This window comes from Heliangelus exortis, chromosome 2 (assembly GCF_036169615.1).
Source record: "Heliangelus exortis chromosome 2, bHelExo1.hap1, whole genome shotgun sequence".
In the NCBI taxonomy this organism is placed as follows: domain Eukaryota; kingdom Metazoa; phylum Chordata; class Aves; order Apodiformes; family Trochilidae; genus Heliangelus; species Heliangelus exortis.
The window spans coordinates 119763055-119788225 of record NC_092423.1 but is presented as its reverse complement, the minus strand read 5'-3'; the positions used below and the strand labels follow the sequence as shown (position 1 = coordinate 119788225).

The following is a 25171-nucleotide window of genomic DNA, read 5'->3' as shown; positions in this document are numbered from 1 at the left end:
CTCCTATGCTCAGGTTACAATATGCTAAGCAAATATTTATTAACAGAGGCAGTGCAGCGTCAGCAACTCCACACATCCTGGGTAACAAGGAAGCTTCGTTGCTTCCTGCCCCTCTCGAAAATACCACCTGAGTTGCTTCATTGTATACAAGTACATTGTTTCTAGCCCTAACGAATAGGTCAAAATTAAAGATACTGATGTTTCTGCTTAGAAGGAGCATTAGATTCCTAATCTGCTCCTTGGCTCTGATTCTTTCCTTGTGTCTCTGAGCAGTTTTTTTAGCACTTAAAACAAACAGCTGCAGCACCATCTAGTAATTATGCTTGTGACTCTGTTAGTTGCTGCTGGGCTTTGCTAAGTGCATGACAAATTATTGTAGGGATTTTTGCTGCTCCGTCCTGGCATTTCACACAAACTCAACAGTTTCTAATTACTTGTTTAATTACTTCTTTAATCCAGTGTCTTTCTATCAAATAGTATTTATGAGGGTAGCATGTCCTTTTTGGAGCCTTATTTCCTCACTCATCCTTTATAGTCTCTTCTAACCTTGGTGAGTGGTGGCTGGCTATTTTGCAAGCTCTCTCTCTTTTAGAGGTTTTAAATAACCAAGGGAATTAGGGAAGCACTTTCTTTTGCTGTCCTAAATGTGTTCATTTTGAAAGATTTGTTGCATTGTCATTCTGTGTTTCTGTCGCTATTTCTGTTAGCTTATTTGCAGACCCTGATAAGATGGGTACTGCAACGTGCACCTGTTCCTCTAAATCTTCCTTCTCTTTTGCATCTTGTCCTTTCATGAAAATGCAGGGTGAGAAGGGGTGAGGGAAAGAAGATCTGCCACAGGAATTTCTCTTCCAGGGTTGTATTTCACTTTCAAGTTTTTACCTTTGTCGCTGTAAGAACATGTGCCGGAGTCTTGGCGATGCAAAAGCTTGAAGTTGTTAAGAATATACTGGGGAATGGGGGTGACCATTCAGCCCTTCTGCAGCTGGCTCCTCAGTGTCCTTGAACAAGAGGGCTTGGGAGCAGGCTGGATGGATTGTCTTGCTGACAGCAGCCCACTCCTGCTTCCCAAGGGTTCTCAAAACACAGCTGAGAGTGGGTAGGGATTTACTGGATGGAAATAATGCAGATAGGAAGCATCAGACTGGGTGAGCCTGTGCCTCGTGCTCCAGCAACCTCTGTGTATCCAGCCAAGTAGTGGGACTGAGGGGGTCACTGCTGCCAGGTGGCTTGGTGACACAGCCCCTGCTATTGCAGGGCATTCAGACACCATTACTGTACGGCATGAACGATCGCTTAGCAGCAGTAGGAGAGCATGAAAAGCGTTTTTCACCACTTTTGCATTCTCTGTCTTCCCGAGTATCCAGGGATGGGCAGCAAGTTGTTGCTAGGCAGGAAGGAACCCTGTCTGCATAGGTAGATGAGGCCCCGCTGTGTCCTGTGGCCAGGTGCAGCTCTGTGCCTCTCCTACCCCTGTGCTGGGGGAGAAAAACCAGCTTCAAGCACAGCTAATGTGGCTGTGTTTATTCTGGAAGATCTCGGCTGTTATGCTGTAGCCATATCTGTATCTATAGTGTTCTGCATATGAGTGCCATGCCAGATAATGACTTATTTGCATGCAGTGTTCCTGTGACAGCCTGAGCACTGCTGATCCCTTTCCCCCTGGGGTGCTTTCGTGCAGCCATATTACTGACACTCCTGAGTGCTCTATGTTGTCTCTTCAGTGGTATTTGTAGTGTTTTCGTTAGCTTTTGAAGGTGATTAAACCTTTTGTACATAAAAATCTTTTTTATATTTCTGTCACAGTACTGCTAGTTAGCTTTTTATTTATTTATTTCTCCAGGCACTTTGATCAGCAGCACTACTCTGGCACCTCCTTGTAGGGAGACTTCTTCCAGAACTCCATTTTTGCCGTACTTGGGTGCATCATTCCTGACTCTTTTGAGCTGTCTCTAGAGTAATTAGCCATCTCTGCATAGATTTGCATTCTCTTGTAACTGAATTTTGAGCTGTACTCCCTGTGAATCATAGGTAATGTTAAAGACTTTTTTGGCTGGGTTTGGATAAGTTTTAGGTATAACTATCATGTATAATATTCTGTCAAAAGCCCTACTGCTCTGCACGCTTCCTCGTAAATCTCGTGCTGGTAGTTTACCTAGAGATATTCATTCCATAGCAGCACCGTATTTGAAGCACAGGACTGAGAATGTTTTTTTTACTGTTTTCTTTCTCATATCCTGAATACTATATGTGGTGCATTAAAAAAATTTGCTGGCAAAAATGCTTAAATGATCTCCTATATTTGTTAGTGCCCAGCAATGCTTTGTATAGATCCTGGGTGTTTCTGTTGCAGCATTGTATTGTGGGTTTTTTCCACTCATTTTGTTTAGTTGGTTGGTTTTTCCCCCCAAATTATGCATGTTAATATAAACTCAATTTACATTCCATTCTTTCTTCCTTTCTTTTTTTAATTACTATTTCTGTAATCCTGGCAGCAGCGTGACCCATCTTCAACCAAAAAGGCCGTATCTGATCTCCACAAAATAGCTCTTCCCTTTGGTGACTTAAGTCATTCTGCTGCTATATAGGAAGCAGAGATTCAGACTGGGAGCAAGCACCCACAATTCAGGTCTCACACATCCCAGTCCAGTGTCCTAATTACATCAGAGAGACAAAGGATGTGTGGTACTGCAAATTCTGCCTTTGGCAATGTTTTCTGAATACTGACCAGAAGCCATGAATTTAGGGCTTAAATTCTTGAAAATTTTAAGGGCCTGAAACTCGTTATCACAAAATCATTTAAGCCCAGATGAGAGAATGTGTTTTGAATATGTCTCAGAGCATTTGCTTTTGGTGAGTTTAAGCTCCCTGGTATTTATGGTGCTGCCTGGTACCTAATCTGTACATCAGATTCTCTCTCATTTACCAGGAGAGGATCTCAGCATTGTTTCTAACCAGTACGATTTATTCCTCACACATAACCAGAGCATTCTGAGCTGCTTAATGGTTTGCTCCTGATCCTCATGCAGTGTAAAATGTGAGCAGTTTAAATTTTCCTGTTTTACCAAGGCATTCTGAGGGTAAAGTGTGCATGTGGTAAGAGTACCCAGGTAAAACAATGAGTTGGGTGGATGAGGTTGGTGTCTGCCTCAAAGGCTGAATACCCAAGTATGGACAATACTTAAGATGACTGAAGCAAGATCAAGATTATGCAGGTTACAAATGTTGAGGTGTTCTGGTGTGGAGAGCAGGGAAAGCAGTTAAAATTCCTCTATACACATCCTTTTTCTGACAGACAAAAATTAACTACAAAGATTAGGAAAGCACACTTAAATCGCTTGGGTTGTTTTTTGTTTTTTTTTAAAATTAGATTTAAATTAAATTTTTTTTAAATCTACTAGAGCAGTAGTAGATACTGTTGTGGTGGTACACATGTAATCTTTCTGTCTCTTAACCAAAAGAATTATTTTAAACTAAGTTGATATTATCATGTATAATTTCTTTTAATACATAAATTACATTGCTGGAAACAAACAATTTATGTTTTTATTCATTGCCACTTCACTGGGACATTTTAATACTCATTGATACAAGCTTATTTATTATAGCTTATGCTACTAAAGAGCATTTTTAACTAAAATTCTCATTATTTTCTTAACTGATACAGAATTTCTTGTTATTGCCAATAGGACTAGCATATGGTGCTGAATATAATGCTGTAGAACTAATACATTTTTTTCACTGCTTATTTTACTGAAACAAAAAAATACATAGCTGAACTTGAGAATTTTGAACTAGTACTGTTTAGATGTGCAAGTAAGAAAAGATGATGCGCCCTTCCCCCTTCATTGTTAAGTGGTAAATTGTTGCTATGGTGATCATTCTTTCCATCTCATCAGCTATAACCTGGTTTCCCACATCAACTGAATAGCTGCAAGCAAAGCATGATCTTTATTAATTTTTCTTAAGTCAGGTAATATTGTTTTGCTACATACTTATTGTCTTGGGACTTAACATCAGCATCAAGAGGCAGTGAATGTAAGCAAGATAGTTCTAATTTTGTAGTATATAAATCTGCGTGCTCATTAAAACAATCTTCATGTAGCTGCCAAGAACTTCTAAGTGGATTTCTTAGAGGAAGCTTATTTTTGATGTGTAGAGTTGATTTGGGGTTCTTTCATTATTTGAAAAAGACTATAAGCTCTTGTAGTAAATATGTGAAAAAAATTGGTAAATCTCTGAATAAGATGTCAGTTATGCACTTTGTTAGCTAAGATGATGAAAATAGAATAGTTGTAGTGAAATTTCACAGGATAACTTTTTCTTGCAGTGTAAATCAGTACACATGGTTCAAATGCAGAGAGATGCCTGGACTTGCAGTTAAAATAAGATGAGTGACCAGTTGTAAACTCACCAAAGGGTAAAACAGATTAATGTGCTCTGGATGTGGTCCTGTGCATATACACAACAGATTTGTCTCAAGAAAGAGGGCAGAATGAGTGTGTGGGACATCAAAATATTGCCATGAAGCCAGAGGTACCCTGTCTTAGCATCACCACAAGGTTTTTGAGGAAATGAGCCAGATGTTATGGCAAGCCACAGGTGGTATACGGTGGTATAACACAATAAACGTGGTTTTTAAAATAATGTCTTTGAACTTAAATTGCTGCTTTTAAAATACAGTTTTTGTTGAACTCACATATTGCTCATTACAATCAGTCTTTCCTATTCATGTAAGATTCGAAGCACTTAAAATAAAACCATATTAAGGTGTGTCCTGCATTGCTAGGCCACAGTTGTGTAACGCTTGTGGTTTTGATTTTACTCATGCTTCAGTATATTTCAATTTGTTATATTTATTTTTCTTGGTGACCTTTTTCCCCTACACTTAATCTGCACTACTCCAGCCTGTTTTAAATTCTGTGTCATGATCAATAAAGAAGAAAGATCATACCCGATTCAGATGAAGCTTTCTATTTATTACCTGTTTCGTGGTCCTCAAGAGGACCTGCACAATGTAGAATTGTTCTTAAAGTCTGTACTTGAGTTTGTCATTTCATGTAAAAGCATCTTAATTATCACATAGGAAAATGTAAATAAGATTCTTGGTTTCTTTGGCAGTAGTCTTTTTGAGTTCTCTGTGTGAAAAGGTATTTTTTATGTCTTAAAATATTATGCTGCCATAGGCAGATATTCTTGACCTATATTTGCAGTGAGGGATGTTTTGCTAAATAATGTCACAGACCATCTCTCAGTGGAGAACTGAGTTGATATTTTAAGTAAGAAGGGAATCGTAGCACATTTTAGGTTCCGATAAAGTGATCTTGAATTATTCAATTGCTTAGGTCTTTTGGAAGTACTAACTGCATGACCACCACAGGATTAAACCTTTTGGCCAAAACACAGGGCACTAATTAGCCTGGCAGAAAGTATTCCATAAAAATGAGGAGTGCCATATGTCCTTCCAGCTGCAGAGGATGAGAAGTTATTTAGAAAGCATGTTGTAAAGTTCCCTGGGTCCAAACAGCCATTAATGTTCTTGCAGTATCTGTTTGCTTTGTCTGACTTTGTGAAGTATGGTATTTTTGTTTGTAAGTCTTAGTTCCATGAGCTATCTCACTGCATAGTTTCCCATCACCTGGTCTGTATGATGGTATAAACTGAGCACCTGGGAAAGGGCAAACCACACCAAACGAGGCACGAAGCCCTTGCATGTATTCAAAGAAAGACTTCGTGGTCATGAAGCCCTCTTAGGGCAGGGACACAAATGATTTCATCATTTGGAGCAAAAACTGTTCACGAAGGAGAAGCAGCTGCTTCATGTTTTGTTGTTGCATTTTCTTAAGTGTAGGATTTCCTACATAACCAGAAATAATGCCTCACGGTACAGGAGCAGAGTGACCCAAGACTCAGTAGCCCTCAGTGCCAAAAAAACATTTGAGTTCTCTTTATCCCAAGGTCTTTAGTTACTCAACCTCCTCACTTCTTTACTTCTTTCTTTCCAGGAGCCTGTAGTTTCAAATATATTTAGCTGACCTTAGCAGTGAACCAGTACCAGGGATGTGCTGCAAACATAAGGACTGGTGCAGGTGCAGGAATGACTGACTGATAGTGGAGGAAGAGAAGATGGTCCTTTCTTCTGTGTTCTTCCTCAGATTCAAACACACATAAAACTCTAGTCTTGCTTTGCCTTGAATTTTTGTTCTGCACAGTCTCTTAAGGTGATCCAGTGTGTTCTTTGCTGTATGAGTATTAATCAGGAATGTGGTGGCCTGGAAAAAATTTATTTAGGCAAAATGCCAGCCAGAGAAGAGAATCCTCTGAACAGTAGGACTGTGCACATGGGATCTAGTATTTCTGTATTATTTCCCTCTGTAATAACTGGGTTTTTTTAAATGCTTCAATTGCTATTGTTTCTGAAACCATGAACACATTGATATAGTACAAAAATCATTCAATAAAAGACAAAATCAAACCAAAACCACATTTGCCACATAAAAGGACCTGAGATTACTGTTCTTCATTCCACTTAAAAGTGTGCAGAGGTTCCCTTGTTTAATCTTGCTAAATTCTATTTGCTTTCTGTAGCCAGTATTCTGTTTCTTTTAGTAGCCTTATTTCAAATAACTAGTTCTAAATTCTCCTGCATGCACTGGTAAATATACTTTGTGGCTATGATATGTTGAAACAGTTAGGAAATACTGCTCCAATTATAAACACATTCCATATTTGAATTTATTATTTATGCAAAAAAGTACAAATTAAAACAATATTTACAAATGTGATTATCTTATATTTAAGATATATATATATCTTACATAAGGAGACAGTGTTCTCTCATTGCCACTCATGTAAGGAAAAATGAACAAGCTGCGTATCTGTTCCGATAGATTAAAATGTATAGTGCCAAAAGCAGTTTAAACTAGAAATGATAAATAACACCTTAAAAAAGAAAAACCCACAACAAAAACACAACAAAAGTTAACTGTATTTAAGTTTCTGAATTCATAGAATCATAGAACCATAGAATTGTCTGGGTTGGAAGGGACCTCAGAGATCATCAAGTCCAACCCTTGATCCACTACCACTGTGGTTACCAGACCATGGCACTGAGTGCCACATCCAGTCTCTTTTTAAATATCTCCAGGGACGGAGAATCCACTGCTTCACTGAGCAGCCCATTCCAATGTCTGATCACCCTCTCTGTAAAGAAATTCTTTCTAATATCTAACCTAAACTTCCCCTGCCACAACTTAAGACCATGCCCTCTTGTCTTGCTGAGAGTTGCCTGGGAAAAGAGACCAACCCCCCCCTGGCTACACCCTCCTTTCAGGGAGTTGTAGAGAGTGATGAGGTCTCCCCTGAGCCGCCTCTTCTTCAGGCTGAACAGCCCCAGCTCCCTCAGCCTCTCTTCATAGGATCTGTGCTCGAGTCCTTTCACCAGCCCAGTTGCCCTCCTTTGGACCTGCTCCAGCACCTCAATCTCCTTCCTAAACTGAGGGGCCCAGAACTGGACACAGTACTCGAGGTGTGGCCTCACCAGTGCTGAGTACAGGGGCAGAATCACTTCCTTGGACCTGCTGGCCTCGCTGTTCCTGATACAGGCCAGGATGCCATTGGCCTTCTTGGCCACCTGGGCACACTGCTGGCTCATGTTCAGCTTCCTGTCAATCCAGACTCCCAGGTCCCTTTCTGCCTGGCTGCTCTCCAACCAGTCTGTCCCCAGCCTGTAGCGCTGCATGGGGTTGTTGTGGCCAAACTTGTCATCTAAGTTTTTAAAGCTTCTGTTAGGTACAACTCTCTAATGCAGAAATATTGTAGGATAAAAAGTAATTAGCTGGAGGTGGACTCTACTTTGTTTTATTATCCCATCTCCAACAAGGCTGATTTCACCTCCTGACATACAAAATCTTACTCTCCCAGAAGCAACCTGGCCATGCAGTACTGCACTACACCATGCTCCAGTCTCACCAGATGGCATTTCCTCTTCAGGTGTGTTTATGCTTCAGGCAGGTTAATCTAGGGGGCTGTTCTGTTTGTTCATGGCATCAACATACTGTCCAAATCCACACCTGGTTTAGCCTTTTCATGCTTCCATGTAGTGTCATAAGGGTAGCACAGAAGGGGTTTCCTTTTTTCCCCTCTTGCTGTCAGTGAGAGAATATGGTGGGTGTTGAAGATGCTTGTTCTCAGCTCAGACATTTCCAAACCCCTTTAGAATATCTGGAATTCTGTGTCCTGATCTGGTATTGCTTGGTTTGGATGTCCCTGCCTAGAGATTCCTAAACTGAGCAGATTGGAATATTCATGCTTTATATTTAGTCCAGCTTGCAACTAACATATTCTTTCCTGCACAAGTTTTAAAAGTCAGTGATTCTTTTGCTAGGGAAACTGTGTGTTCAGATATTTCATATGCCTGCCTGTATGTCTTGGAATGCACAATGTGTGAGATTCATGACTGAAACTCTGTCATCTGCATCAGTCTTGGTCTCATCAAACCTTGAACTTATCTCCAACATTTCTGTCATAAGCAATTAGTGTCCCATAAGTACACCACTCAGCGGACTAATGCCCAACTGGCATAGCAAAATGTCACAGAATAATAAAGAGTTAGCACCATACTGATGTTCTTACACCCTGCTGAGATAAAAATTTCCTAATGACAGCACCACTGGTGCTATGGTTACTCCAGTATGGGTCTCAATATTGATCCCAGCTACAGATCATGAGACAGAGCCACTTAATCTGATCCCTCACTGGTTTTGTGATAGCACGTAGCACAAACACAAATTGCATTACCATGTACTGCTGTGTATATCCATAGAACATTCCTGGAAGAGAACCTGGTTCTTTGGTCTCTGCCCTCCTCATTGAAAAAGCGGCTGTTTCCCCCCATGCTCACTGTCCTACCCAACACCAGCCTATAGGATGTCTTGTGAGGGTGTCTTGTGATTGATACTCAGGCTTGACTGAGAGCTGGCAAGTCAACTGTCCTCTAGTCTGCTGCCTTTTTTAGGCAGTCTTTTAGATGTTGGTCTGCACCAGTGAGAGATGAGGCTTCTTCCTGCCATTCTCTAAGGCTTTACCAGTGAGGAGTGTGTATGTGGAAGAGCTGGGCAGCATGTCACATCATTAATGTGTCTGGAGGCTTGGAAGAGGGAGGCAGATGTGGGTGGTTAACATCTGGAAAGTCGTGTCATGTCTGCAGGGTGGTCTTCCACCTTTATGAATGACTGCCTAAATCAATGAAAACATTGTAGTGGACACCAGAAAGATGTAATTTATAGAGAGAGGCAAGAAAGAGAGCTTGGGTATTTTTATAGTGGCTCTAATTGTGCCTCCAAAGTGGTATTAGTTGTACAGAGGGATTCTGTAAAGCAAAAATATCCCGAAGGACAAAGAACCCAAACAATTTGACCTTACTGTGAGAAAACTATGCCTCAGCTTTGCTACAGCTGTTTGGCTGACTGCCAGGTCTTGCTGGCAAGGAATCATTTTATACAGGGTGGGGTGATACCTTGTTCCCATGACAACAGAGAAGAGCTCAATTTTAGTGAAACAAAAGTCTCTATTGTTAGCCAAGTAGCTTTGCAGGAAGAAACAGACACATTAGAAATCCTGATCATTTAGACCCTGAAATGTGTTGCTTCAAATGCTCCTGGTTCTTCAATGTGTAGATTTGATGCTGTTTACTTGCCAAAAGAACTGAGACCTCTTACCCTGAACAGTGAATGACTGATACATCTGCTCTCTAACACGAACACAGTTGCTAGAAGAATTGTTCCATCATTGTTGAGTCTTATGCCAAATGCTTCTGAGATGCTGCCATTGGAGTCAGCCTTCCTTTTTCTTTGACAGTATTCTTGCTTCTGAGACAACCAAATAGATTTAACAAGAAGGTAGAGATGTCTTTTTAAGCCACACTAGAAAATGTGACCCTTCAGACTCCATCTTGCCCTATTCTGTCAGGATTAACTGTTAGGACCTCAGATTGTTGGATCTGTAAATATCATTTTTCCTGACCAGCCCATTCAGTTTCAGTCTTCCATGCCAGAGATCTTTTATTTACTTTCTTTCTCTGAAGATTTTTTTTTCTATGGAGCCTTTTCCAAACAAAATTGATCTTCTTGCTTCATATGTGATCTATAGATGAGGTTCCTGCTTACATAGCACTGTAAACTCCATATATTTTCTCAAGAGAGATTAGGAAGGTTGTTTTCCCTGTACTGTTGGACTTATAGGCTGGTAATATTTGACTTTATCATATAATGTTTAAAGTGTAAGACTGATTCATTGTTTCTGGCATTTTTATGGAAATAATGTGATGTATCTGAAATTATCAATAAAAGATGCTGCATCTTCAACTTTGCCATGATGCTGCCACTCTTTATAAAATGTATTATATGTTTAAGATAAAGAAATCCACTTCTATTTTTGCTGCATAGCTAGGTGATAAGAGAGTACAGTTATTTATTTTGTGATCTATAGTTTCTGTCCAGATATTGTGGAATTGAACAGCCCTGCAGTTTCACTTGCTATTCATACTCATTAAACATGAGAAAGGGTATCATTCTTCTCCCCAGTGATGGCTCTCTTAACTAGCTTAGAGAAGTTGAATTTCTTCTGCATCCATGAACTCTTAACTGAAGCACATGAAAATCCTAGAAGTAAGAACTCCTAAAAGCTTTGTATTTCTGCCTGTTCTGTGGAATTCCACAGTGATTGTTAGAAATTTAGTTTCCATGTAGACCCTTCAGAGGGAGGTCATTTTATATGCAATTTTCTCAGCAACAAGTTGAATACTCAAAACATTACTATTAGACAGGTTAGCTTTCAAGAAAAAGAGTAAATTGCAAGATTTTCTGGCTGGACTCACTTGGAAAAAGAAACTGCTAAAAGCACATATCAAGTTGTGTTGAAGAAGCTCCACAGAATTCCTTGCAAACTAACCCATTAGAGTACTTTTATCAAGTCTTTTCAACACTGTGCTTTCTAGCAAAAGTCTTCTTTATCTCAGCATGCCTTTCACTGTAGTCTCAGAGAATGAAAATGTTTATTTAATAAGATTCCAGAGTAAATCTCTATGTGTTATCAAGCGATTTCTTCTTTCAAATGAGAAGTATTTCACAGACTTAATTTGCTGCCAGAGCATGCTCGTGCCAGACCAGCAAGACTGCTGTATGGAACAAACCCTTGCATTTTATTAAATATTGTCAGCTAAGCATAACATGAGGTCACATTCAGTGTTCAGTAGACTTACAGTTCATCAATAGACAGCTGAAATTCTGACTATCATTTGATGGCAGAGATATTATAATAATAAAATCTTCAAGGAAGCATGTTCTTATTTTCCCTGTTCTTCCAGTGGCTCTTAAAAAATGTCCTTTGTTCCTCCTTCAAGTCCCAAACAATGTTGGTTTCAGCAGAACTGAGGCAAGACTGAAGCCTTCCCTGTTTCTGACCTCTATATTTCCCCATAGAATTCATGAAATAAGGTACATATTCGGGTGAAGGTCAATCTGCACAGACTCTAGGAAAGATCATCTTATCTTGATACAAAGCTTGACAAGTCATGGTTGGGTTTCTTTAGCCCAGAGAAGGCTGTATCCAGAGAGACCTTGTAGCATCTTTCCAGTACTTAAAGGGAGCCTACAGGATAGATGGGTACTAACTTTTATAAGGGAATGTTGTGGTAAGACTCGGGGTAGCAGTTTTAAACTGAGGAAGGGCAGGTTTAGATCAACTATGAAGAAAGAAATTCTTTCCTCTGCTGGTGGTGAGGCACTGGAATAGGTTGCCCAGGTAAGTTGTGGAGGTGGAAGGCACAGTATTGCCTAATAGAAGATTCTTGAGTTACCAGGTGCTGAAGTGTCACAGTCATGAAGGTCAATAAAAAATACCAATCTTTAGTTACATCTGAAAGCCTGATAAATCTGTTTTTGTGCAAAGAGAGGACAATAAGGCGTTCTAATAGATTATGTGGAAACTTCCTCCATCAAGGCATGCAGTAGTATTTAAATCACAATTCTGCAATTAGTGACAAGGAAATAGGGTACTTCCTTTCTAGAAGAGGCTGGCTTAGAATGCCAGAGCTCCAGCTAAGGCCATAGTAGGGGGAAAAAAATGAGGTCCAAGTTGACCATGACTACCTCTGCTCAGAGAGTCTCAAAACAGTAGACTTGATGAGTCTGCAGTTAAGTTGTTGCACTCATGAGTGGTTACTGCTAAATATGTAAGAATAAAACAATGAATCCTCAGCCTTACCCTGGAGATCTGCATGACTTCAGCTGAACAAAGCAGTCAAGGACCACTCTGAGCAGGAATGCAGGGCTGCTGTGAACTCTTTCAGCTGTCTCTGGCTGCCACAAAAGCCTTAAGGGCATTTAGGCAGGATCCTCAGTCCTATGGGAACCAACAGAGAGCAACGTTCCTGATTTTTCAAATTTTCTGGTAGAAATGAGTGATTATTTTAAAGCTGTTACTTGCATTCATCATAAACCCAGGTTTAGCATTTCCTCCATGCTGGAGATAAAAAAACTGTGAAATAGCTGTCTCCTGCTCTATGTGTGAAGTCATCTGACGTTCTTTTCAATCTCCAGTACTCTTCAGTTAAGAGGAATTCCATGTTTACAGATGGAAGGATCATCAAAGTCTTTCCTTTGCTTGTTTATCCTGCTCCAGCTCTAGATGTTTAATGTATAATACAAGCAGCTTGATTCATATCTGTGAGCCTGGAGAAAAGTCAAATCCCATAAAACCATCCCTACACTTCAGCACTTGTCTTTCATGGAGAGCTTAGGCTTTTTACTAATTAAGCTGTTCAAATAGAATTTTCAGTGTTTTCTGTTATTCAGGTATTCATGTGAATTTTTTAAGTTATCTTCAAACACGCCAGAGAATTTGTAACAATTAAAAGGGGAAGAATTAATTCAGAATGGTTTGCTAGACATTTTTCCACCAGTTCTGTTTTTCTAGACATCTGGCACCTGATCGGGGAACAGAAATGAACCATGCAAAGAGAGATAAGTCCAATTCAGTTTTGGCTGTCAGACTTCTAAGGACACAAAGATGAAATTTAAACAGAGCTAATGCCTTTAAAAGGATGAAAATACTGCAGTTTTGTTTCCCAATGAGCTTTTAATGTCCAAAGATATTAAAAGGACTGTTAGAAAACCTAACATGGCCACAGATTATTTGAATTCATGCCAGTATAATTTTTATTTAAAAAATTTAATGAATTTGCATTCATTTTTACATATAAATGCATAAGCCGTGCTATTATATTTCATTAAAAATTACCTCTTTTTTTGCCATTATGTTCTAGATGGTTTTTCAAGCCTCCCCAAAAGCATTTTAGATTAAAACTTTATTCTGTGGTCAATGTACCCTTTCTGTTCTCATTTGTTATGAAGATTTAAATTACAAATAATTGTAGTTATAATCATTATTGCTAAATGGCAGAAATAAATGTGTGTGCTACAGCTATTGGAAGAGACAAAGACAAATAAGCACCAAGCTGCTAAGCATGAAGTTGTGACTTTTTTCTTAGTTTTTTTCCTCCATCAAGCACGGTAACAAAGTCTTTTGGTTCAGATAATAAAGCTATAATCTAGTAAATTACAGACTGCAAAGTCACTTAGGAAAAGCATGAACCGTACTCCTAGATGTATTTAGGATTGGGGAGTTGATATTGTATTTCTTAAAGACACCAAAAGACACAGGATTTTAAATTATATTTCACATAATAGCTGTAATTTCCCATAATGTGATTTTCACTCAACCAGTGTGTTGCAATATATATTATGATGTGAAGAGAGATCAGATGCTGTTTTCATATTTTGTGCTACAAATCCTTTGGTACTCTTTGCTAACATATCACACTATTGACTTTATTTGACCTATATTTAAAAAAAAATCTTATCCTAAAGAATACATCAACTCTGCATAGACAAGAGATTAAGAAGAGTAGATATTGTCAAGGATTGCATTTCACATAGTTTACCTGTGTAAGTTTACTAATTAGTAGAACTTCCAAAAGCTTTCTAAATAGAATTATTCTCAGAAAAATAATTTTAAATTATAGTTTTCTAGAAATTGACACTTTTTATTCATATTGTTTTTACAAGTAATCGAAGGTGATAAAAATCAGAACACTGAAAAGCACTCAGAATCTTTTAAATTGAAAAAACAATCCATGTTGATAAAAAAAAAAATTCCTAGTCACTTCCTGTAAGCTGTTCTCATTTTTCATCTAGCTGTAACCCTGGGATGATGATTTGCTGTTGCTTTCTTACATGCAGAGTCAGATATTGGTGTTGATGATAGTGGCTGTCATAACTGCTATTTTATTTCATTTGTGCCAGGTAGAAAATAGTTTAAAAAGAATATATGGCAGGGGAGAACTGCAGTGCACTAAATCGACCTGAGGAATTCCCTAAGCAAATTAGCATAATGGTCCAAGTGTTCCCCTTTCCTTGAACACACATCCCTGAACACATGGGATTCTTTTTCCTTGAAATTGGTATTTTATGAAGGGAAGAGAAGCAGCATATATATATATATATATGTATGTATGTATGCATATACATACATATATATATATGTATGTATATATACACATATCTGTATGTGTATATATACATATATACTTTTTCTCTTTGTTTTGTTTTGTTTTGTTTGTTCATTGTGTTATCAAGAGCAGCTGAAGCTCAAGTGCTTCCAGCTAGATTCAGAAGCTGTCTTAAGTCAACCAATATAACTGGCTTTGGTGATCAGAAATAACAAATTGTTTCCAGATACTTCTTTACTCCATTCCAAAAAAAAAAAAAAAAAAAAAAAAAAAAAAGTTCCTGTCTGCAGGAATTAACATTATGGGGCCAGGGAACATATAAGAATAGAAACATTTAAGAATATATTGCTCACTAAGGACACTTCCTAATAGTCTGTCCTATAAACTAGGATATAAAAAAGCATATTAAGATTTAAACTTTTCTGTAGATGTACTTGGCACTTAGTTACATGAAAAGATACTGGCAGTGAAATACAATTGGAAAACATGGTGGGAAAACCCTATGAGCATAGTATACAGAAGTGTATTTTGCCCAAAGTGCAAGTTTCCCCATGGGAAAACTTGCTTTCTGCTTAAAATAGTGCTTCTCTTCTTGCTGAAATTGAAGACTCTGCCTTCTTCAGGATTTCTGTGCCAGTGCTGAGGTCAAGTACAATTAATATGAAATGAAAACTTCATTCATTCAAGCTCCTGGTAAAATGACATATAAAATTTAAATACATCACATGTAGAGCCAGCTCCATTATCCAGGGGCAGATTATCTGGTGTGCAAATAATAATGCCAGGCTATTGAGACACCTAAAATTACCCCAGAGTACCATGTAAATGTAACTTCTTTAGTGATACTTAATAGCAATTTAAAACTACTTTTTAATTTCAGACATCTGCATGAGAGTCATTTTCCCAACAAGAGAAATGGAGAGCAAGAGGGAGGGCTTGAAAGACAGTGTGAAAATTGACATATTTGTCTGAATTGCTAAAAGTGAATTTTCCAAAATAAATTCCAAAATTTTGAGGATGCTATCCTTCATTCATCTAAAATCTTTCTGAACTGCTAAGTACACGTGTGACTGCTGTAAGTTACAGGAACCTTGGCATCCCTGAGTTGCTTAGAGTTTCTGGTTTTATTGATGTGGACCACAGAGGTCTAAAGGAGAATGCAAACAGATTCTGAACCTTGACATAAGAAGGTGATGGTTTCCTCAAGAAACACAGATTTGTGTTTGTCATAGTGACTGTTCATACATTTGTAGGCACAGCAGAGCATGTTCATGCTGACTGCTGCAGGAGTCTTAACATCCAAAGAGTTCAGAAGAGACAACGAAAGAGTTCAAGTTTCTTAATTTAATGGAGTTAAGAAGGGTGCCTCCAATGAGATGATCAGAGCACTTACGTCAGATCTCTGGCATAACTAATATAAACAGTCCCTAAATCATCTAATCTCACTTCCTATAAACAAAAAGGCATGTTTTTGTTGTTTTTTTTTTTTTTCTCAGTAAATAGATTAAAGAGGGTTTTTAGTTCGCTACATAATGCGATTTTAAAGACTTAGAAAGATCCATCTTTTTCTGTGTAAATACACCCAAAACATTTCAAGGTTGCCCAAATCCAGCTTCTAATCATTAGAATGGTTATATCTTTATCTGAATCACTTGTGTTTCCCATTTTTTCTTCCTCATTTTCCACTGTCAGATATCTGTATACACCATGACAAGTGGCTTCTCAGTATTTCTTCAATAATGGGTTGATCTGAGGCTCAAGAAATTTAAGTTAAAAAGCTTGTCTTTTTAGAACCTCAGTTGCTGTCAGGTCCTGGCATTTCTTTTCCTTCTTGAGACATAGATGAGCTGATAGTTCCATTAAAGGTTTTATGGATATTGGATTATGAAGTACAGCAAGAATGTGTTTTGGAGTTATCACTGAACTTTAGGTTACAGAAAAGTGTCCTTTTGGGGTTTTTTTGAATGCTGAAGTTGTGTCATCTCCCCAGCCATAGTACATTTTAGCTTGTATTGAGACATTTTAGAAGTAAAATATTATACAACTCTGGAGGAAAAAACAATTCCTAAGGTAAAAAGCACATATCAACTCTTTTCTTTGATGTCTTTTTCATTATGCTTTGAGATGTCAGAGTTACCTTTTAATCTACTTTGATGTGCCTTATAAATGCCATGTAATTTATGCTGTTCTTTAGTTATGCTGCCATAACGTACAAAATCAGAAACCTTGAAAACAATCAAAATATGTTAAAGCAATCAAGATAAGTTACAGGATCCATAATCTTTACATATGTATGAAATGTTTGGCAAAATCTATGCTTTTTTAAAGCATGAGGTCTGGCATTATGTACTATTAGCCTGTAAGTCTGTATGGATGGAGATGCAGTTGGTGGAGGCTGTTATTTATACCCAAGACTGATATCTGGCTGCCCACTTATTACCCCCAGGTTTTTTCAAGTACTGAAATCAAGCTGGCTGTTTGCCAGTTATAAGGAATTCCTCAGTTTTTGCAGGAGTTGTTAGCTAAAGGTTAGTATTTTTGGTTTTAGTTATTCTAGTATGAGTTGGGAGTGGAAAAATCAGAGAAAAGGATTTAGGCTGGGAAGGAGGAGTTTTCAGAATCAAATCTATTAAGGAAGGTGATACAATTCAATGTGCCAGCAGTGTGGACATAGCAGATCTGCTTATACTTTACTACATGAGACTTTACTGGAAGTAGCACAGTAGTCCAGTTCCTGAGTGAAGTTAGTTCATGAAGGAGTGTCTAGCTGAAACTAAAACAAAGCACTTTGAGGAGTTTTTAAGTGCAGACTTCTTGATGGAGGACGTAAATCTCATTTGGTCAATTCAATCTGTAGCTTAGGAGCACTTTAAGTTTCTCAGTGACCTGAAGCTCTTGTATTGCAGTATCTGTAATTCAGTCTTTTTCCTCTCTGTGTTTCTCTCTAAGACTCCCATTTCTTGCTGGCATTCAGTGATCTACCCTCTCTTCCAAGCTATATTAGAGCAATGAGCTGCTGAGACTGATGGAGCCAGGAGTTCTTAGGTATCTCTAGATAGCTGTACACATGTGTATTTTTAATCCTGCCATAGCAGAATATTATTTTTCATGCAGTATCACTGAAAGTAGATGAGGAGGATGACTAGCACACTTGATAAATGCCAGTCTCTCACTTGCAGTGTTAAAAAAGACATGGATGCTACATCATTTCATCGCATTCATTACTGATACATAATAGCAGAAGAATATGGAAGAAAAATGGGGACAAGGAGAAAATTAGCAAAGAATGGTTTTTCTATTCTTCTTCAGCTCATATTTTCCTGGAAATACTATTGATGTCTATAGCAATTTTATCAGAGCTTGGTTTTGCAGAAAAGAGCCTCCAATAGATAGAAATAAAGGTAAAAAAATTGTGGAATTTTCCAAAATTGGAAAATTGTGTGTACCTGGAAAAAACAGAATATTGGTAATATTCTTTGCTTTCTAGAACAATCTAGAATTTAGGAAGATGGGATTGTCTTTTAGAAAATTCCTGTTTCAAAAAGGAGGGAGCCAACCAGGGAAGGCACCCTCTGGACCTGCTTATTGTCAACAGAGATGGATTTGTGGAGGATGTGACAGTTGGAGGCTGCCTTGGCCATAGTGACCATGAAAGGATAGAATTCTCTATTCTTGGAGAAGGAGAAGGGTCAGCAGTATTGCCTCCTTGGACTTCCAGCAGGCAGAGTTCGACCTGTTTCAGAGACTGGTTGACAGAGTCCCTTGGGAGGCAGTCCTGAGAGACAAAGGAGTCCAGGAAGGCTGGACAGTCTTCAAGAAGTAAGTCTTAAGGATGCCAAAAGACAAGCCAGTGGGGAAGAAGACCAACCTGGCAGAACAGAGAGAGATCTGGTTGTAGCTTGAAGAAGAATGGAGAGTTTATGGTCTTTGAAGAATGGGCAGGCCACTCAAGAGGATTGCAAAGATATAAGGCTACGCAGGGAGAAAATTAGAAGGGACAAAGCCCAGCTTGAAACTTGACTGCAGAGCTGTCAAAGATAACAAGAAATGTTTCTACATTGTATTAGCAGCAAAAGAAGGACTAAGGAGACTCTCTGTCCTTTCCTGGGTGCTGGGGGAAACATAGTCAAGAATTAGGAAAATGCTGAGGTACTTAATGCCTTCTTTTCCTCAGTCTTTAGTAGTAGGCCTGGTTGTTTGTAGGGTGCCCAGTCTCCTGAGCTGGAAGACAGGGAGCAGAATGAAGCCCCATTATCCAAGAGTAGATGGTTAGCGACCTGCTGCACCCCTTAGACATACACAAGTTTATGGGGCCAGATGGGATACAGCCAGGGCTACTGAGGGACTACTCACCAAGCTACTTTATGTCATTTTCCACCAGTCCTGGACAACCAGGGAAGGCCCATTTGACTGGAGATTGTAAAAATTTATCCCTACCTACAAGAAGGACGGGAAGGAAGGAGGACCCAGGGAACTTCAGGCTTTTTTAGTCTGACTTTGGTGCCAGGAAAGGTTATGGAGCAGATCTTGAGTGCCAGTGTCCTGCAGGGCAACAGGTGATGAGGCCCAGTCAGCATGGGTTCATGAAAGGCAGGTCCTGCCTGACAAACCTAATCTCCTTCTGCAACAAGGTGAGTGCTTCCTGGGTGAAGGAGAGGCTGTGGATGTTGTTTACTTGGACCTTAGTAAAACCTTAAGTACTGGTTCTTAAGGCATTCTCCTGAAGAAACTGGTCACATGTTCTCTTGTCTGGTTAAAAAAGAACCAGCTGGATGGCTGGGCCTGAAGAGTTGTGGTGAGTGGAGTTCAATCCAGGTGTCAGCCAGTCACAGGTGGTGTTCCCCAGGGCTCAGTATTGGGGCCAGTTCTGTTTAGTAACTTTATCAGCAATCTTGAAGAGAGGTTGAATTGCACCCTCATTAAGTTAGCTGGGTGGGTGTGTGGATCTGCCCGAGGGTAGGAAGATTCTACAGAGGGATCTGGACAGGCTGGATCAGTGGGTCAAGGCCAATAATGAGATTTAACAAGGCCAAGTGCTGGGTTCTGCACCTGGGTCACAACAACCCCATCCGTGCAATGCTACAGGCTTGGGGAAGAGTGGCTGGAAAGCTGCCAGGAGGAAAAGGACCTGGGGATGCTGGTTGACAGCCAGCTGAATGTGAGCCAGCAGTGTGCTCAGGTGGCCAAGAAAGCCAACAGCATCCTGGCTTGTATCAGGAATAGTGTGGCCAGCAGGACTAGGGATGGGATTGTCCCCCTGTACTTGGCACTGGTGAGGCTGCACCTGAAATACTGTGCTCAGTTTTGGGCCCCCCCACTATAAGACAGGCATGGAGGTGTTTACAAAAAAGATTGTGTAGATGTGGTGCTTAGGAATATGGTTTGGCACTGGATTTGGTTGAGTTAGGTTACTGGTTGGACTTGATGATCATAAAGGTCTTTTCCAGCCAGAATGACTTTGTGACAATTCTATATGGGTAGTAACCCTTGATATGTGATGTTACTCAGACTCGATAGTTGTCATTAATTAAATACATCTCTGAGAACTCTGTGTAGGTTTTAGCCTTTACTAAGTTTGTTTTTTTTACAATATCAAAATCTGTTGATAAGTGACATTGTTAAGATTGTTAATTTAGGATTATTTGATGGGAACATAACTGTATTTCACATATTTGGCAAATAGAAAACTGTTGAAATTATTTGCATAATTTTAAGAAGTGGCAGGCTCCTGGAAAGCTTTATCCTGGAATCACTGTGTTTTTAATAGAAGCTAAAAAATGAAACAAAGTAAACATATGTTGCTTACATTTTAGTTGACTCTGAATGAGGCAGCATTACAAGTGAATTGAAGGATAAAATGGAAATACTTGGAAATAATCTAGAGGATGATGGACAGTTTTAAATGGGATTTAAATTTAGATAAACATTACATAATACATTCCAGGCACATGGCATTTTATATATAGGCATTGTCAATTCAGAATGCTAGATAATTTTGTTTAAGCTCTTCAGCCCTCAATATTCCTTCAAGTCACTTTTCAGACATAAGTAGATAGAAATCTAATTGTAGTTTTGCTGTAAGTGGAGACTCCTTGTAAGAAGCCCCATACTTTGTGGTTATAATCTCTTGAGTGCAGCTAAGATATGTGTGTGTTTACCTATCCAACCAAACAGGAAAAAAAGGTTATCAGTAGTGGTATCAGTTTTCCCACAGTCTAGAAAGCTTAGGCTTCTTTCAAAATCAGACCCATTCTTTCAGTTCTTTCAAAATCTTATCAAAATCAGATATGAATCCAAATAAAATTTCTAACAATGGCAAAGTTACTCAGCCCTTGGTCCTCCACCCCTTGCTCATTGATGACAGAGACTGATAGATATAGGTACTGCATAAGCTGTCCCCTGGGACCAACACTCTGCATGAGCTATAGCTGGGGGGTTCTTTTTAGTGCAAATACATTTTGATTCCTGCCATACAAGCAGCTTGATTTTCTTCCCTATCATTATTGCATTCACCACCACTGTGGGCTCATCAGCTAAGTGGTAGATTGCTCCTCTAAATGTGAATTGGTTCATTTTATATTGGTTTGAAAGCTTTCAGGTACATGTTTGAGACATTACATGGCATATTAATGGGAGGATGGTGCTTATGAGTAGATTCACATGTAAAAAACACATGGCAATTCAGAAGGCAGTAATGAGTACTATGTGTTACAGTTGCTAAGAATGAATTTTTACAAAGGACTGCCTTTTCACCTAAAAAAACAATTATTCAGTGTTGTTTCCAGGGAGTGAGAACCTGAATGCAGCATTGCAAAGCAGGTCACTCATTATTTTCCCACAGCATTTTGCAGTCTGTGAATTGCATAGTTTCTGTTTTGTGGCTTCCCTTCCTGGAGAATATGTGGAACATCATGCAAAAGCCTACTGCAGTCTCTTTCTTGGCTGAGGGAAAGGAGAGGAGAATCTATTTTGAATTTTCTCTTTCAGAAGTTCTCATGAAGATTTCTTGTCACTGCAAAAGAGACAGAGTGCTCTGGGAAAAAAAAAGCAGTTCTCAAGTACATTGTGGTAATTGAAATGTGGGTCATTTTCACTCGGTATATCATAGATTTAAATTTCCTTGAATAATTTCTGATAACAAACAAAACTTGGAAGACTTCACATTGACAAAATTACTCCAGGAACAAGAGGTAAAGAAGGCTTTACTAAACTGTGTAAGGTATAAATGAAGCAAATGGATTCTATTTCTGTGGTGCTACTTTTCTCTGATAGCTCTCCCTTATAAACATGGTCATTCAAAACTAACATATTTCTCTGTAGCCTCTGTTAATAACTCTCTGTGTGTAGGGGACAGTGGAAGGCAGAATAGAACAAGTAGAAACAAGACGTAGTACCAGGCAGCAGTGACTGTAAACAGATAATCTGGAAAACATAGGAAGTGTGAGAGTCAGAATAAATTTTTTTAAAAGGAAATTTAATAGCAACAGAAAAATGATTTGAGTTTTTATTATTTGACACTTCTAAGTGTTCAGGAAGGGAAAGAATTCTCTGAACATACAGTTGTAAATTGGGATAATACAGTACACATTGCTGATGTTGGCCAGTAAACCATCCAAATGCCAAGGTGATAAATAGCAAATAAGGCAAATAATGAAGAGCCTGTATTCACAGGCAAAGCACAGAGCTTCTATTCTGTATCAGAGCAGTGGCTCTGCCAGTTTTTCCTTTTCCCATTTTCCCTGTGGCATCAGTGGTGCTTGCTGAAGAGGCCGCTGGGGAAGCATCTCGGCACAGCCACATACCCACACTTCTGTCTGTCTGGGTGGTCGAAGGTTGGTTAGCTCAGGAGGTTGAACACTGTTCCTGTGCCTTACCCTCCCCTCAGTTCCTCTTGCTGGGTTGTCTCTCAGTGACAGGACAGCACTGAGGCTCTGCTGGAGCCACTGAGATGTGCCTCAGCAGCATTCTTGTCTGAACAGTCACTCCACTGGAACTCCAGACTGTGGGTACAAAAGGGGCAGAGTTGCATTAAGTGCAGGAAAAAAAAAAAAAAAAAAAAAAAAGTGTGAGATAAGACAGCCAAGGAAAGCAGTGCTCAGTAACCTTCTGTTCCATTGTCTCCTTCCTGCTGTGACTTGCTTTGCCCAGTTTCATGTGACGAAGTTTCACTAGCTTTATAGTCATGTCACCATTTATTTCCTTAACTAATTGATCCTGTATGTTTGGACAGGATGTGGGATTTGTGTCTTGGATATAATGATACAAAAAATTACAGGCATCAATAAATAACTGTACTATCCTTGCAGGATGTTTTCCTGTTGCTAGTCATTTAGTATATTAACTTTTAAAATATCTGTTGTAGCAGTGGCAGTAGTATTAGACTATTTTTATATGGGAAGAGCCTAGTTGTTCTATCATCACAAAAAGATCATCAGTGTCTAGTTTATCTATGTGCAGACTACACTGTTGTCTCACAAAGCGATGTCCCAGTGCTAGGATTGCTTCATTAGGTTTATGCTACATAGACATAATTATGCAGGAGCTAAGAATAGCTCATCTAATTGAAAATAATGATTATAGAGAAAGAATGGGTTTGGTGACTGTTACTAAGTGAGCACATACTGTACAACCATTCATGAGCTTCACGGAACATATATGGGGTTGCACTATTTGTTTTGATTAATAGTTTTATTTCACCCATCCCTGAGTATAAGTCCAAAGTGTTACTGTTTATGTGCTTGTTATCTTTTTTCTCAGAGACCTAGAGGGACCTGCAAGAAGGCAGCAAGAGCTGATACTTACCCAGTAAATTATGACAAACTAAGCTTTGAAATAACATTCAGCATTTATCCCTGCTCACATTTTAGGGAGGATGTAACTTAAATAAATCTTCTCCAGGCACCACAGATGAAACTGTCTGTGTGGTTTTTTTATGTCTGTGTTTATACAAGTACCCTATGGGATTAAACATCCTTTTAGAAATGCTAAGTCTGCCATACTGTTAATCTCTTGATGCTCATTCTAGTTGATGCTAACATGTAATTTTTGCTTCATCGAAAACACATAGAGCTCCACTTTATTTCTTGAAAATAAAACTAAAGTTTTACAGGAAATTTGTGAAAAGTTTCCGTTTATTTGATTGCTTTGATTAGTGCCACTAGGAATTTGGTTGCTGCTGCTGTTGTTCTCTTAACTAATTTTTTTCTTACTGAGTGTCAGTTTTCTACTAGAATGTTATGAAAAAATTCCTGAGATCATGAATTAATAAATCTGGCTTAAAATGTTATTAATATCTGTAGAGGCTCAAAAAGCTCTGCCAGTTTGCCATGTTTAGCTTCCCCTCTGTTCTAATGAACCATTTCATAGCTCTAGGCTATGTGCTAGTGCTGTAGAGGCACAGAGAGATCACTGCCATCAGGAATTTTTAAACAGATGACTGTTTAAAAAATGAAGTGGGGATGGAAGATGGGACAAACAGTGATGCAATCCTGCAGTAACACAAGTATCAGTTTACACAGTCTGGAATCGGAGGCATTTGAACAAGCTGTTCTTGAGACTTTTTAAGAAATAGCAGGAGGAAAAAAGTGGAAGCAGAGGGCAGATTACTTTACAAAAGTATTCCAAACTGTTGTCTTGGTTTCAGAAAAGTTACTTTGTTTTAGATTTGAAATTCAGTGAGTTACAAGAATTTACAACTGTTAAGTCTTCATTTATACAAATGCCTGTTGAAGAATCCAACATGTTTTCCATCCCGTTCTTTCCAAAATGGTCTGACTGTGGGAGACATTTCTCATTTTTTTGGGCCAACATACCTCAGTTTTGCCATTCAAAAAAATTTACATGGCAATTAGCACTGACCATTAACTTGGAAATACTGTAAAGTCCCCTTGAACACCGTGTATCCTGATTTCACAGATCCCTGTTTAGGAGTCAGTGTCAACCCAGTCTGACCTTCTGTGTACATTCTGGTGCTGTGTATTAAAATCATAATCCCAGGTTTAAATCAGATACTATTTTTTTTCCAATCTAGAAATTCTAGTTATAAGATTGGGCTGTAAATTGTGTACCTAAAAGTCAATGTGGTAGGAGGATGAGCAGCAGAAACTGAGGAAAACAGTATGTTGATTCTGTAATACTTTGATTTACAGTTACTGACAGCAAGTGGGCATAAGAGTGCACCATACAGCATAGTGTATGGTAGCTGAGGACAGTAGTCCTTTGCTTTCACATTATCAATGCAACTCATAAAAGATTCCTCTGCATCTAAACTGTTTTCTAATCTGTACAGAACTGCACATGCAAGAGCTAAAGCTGATGCTGCGGATCAGGCTGCTCAAGCTGCTCGGCAGGAATGTGATGTTGCAAGAGCAGTTGCCAGAGAACTTTCACCAAATTTCTACCAACCAGGTAATAATACATCGGGGGGTTTGTGGGTAGTTGTTTTTTGGGGGGGGTTGTTGTTGTTTCTTTCTTGCGGTGAAAGGATTCTGTGATAAATTAAAGAGTTTATTTAATTTTGAATGTTATCATTTTTACAGAAACAATAATCATGTGTAGGTAATGAAGAGTGTATGTGGCTCAAGGAGATTTTGTTTTCCATTT

The 25171-nt window shown here is 38.9% G+C and overlaps 1 protein-coding gene across 5 annotated transcripts in view; it reads left to right on the top strand.

The window, feature by feature from the left end:
- The window catches only part of JPH1 (junctophilin 1), an 84326-nt gene that overhangs the window by 27925 nt on the left and 31230 nt on the right, over positions 1-25171 (top strand). For all 5 annotated transcript variants that reach the window (XM_071737801.1, XM_071737799.1, XM_071737798.1 and 2 more), the window contains exon 3: positions 24858-24976. In XM_071737801.1, coding sequence (XP_071593902.1) covers positions 24858-24976 — 119 coding nt within the window. The remainder of the gene's footprint in view (positions 1-24857; positions 24977-25171) is intronic.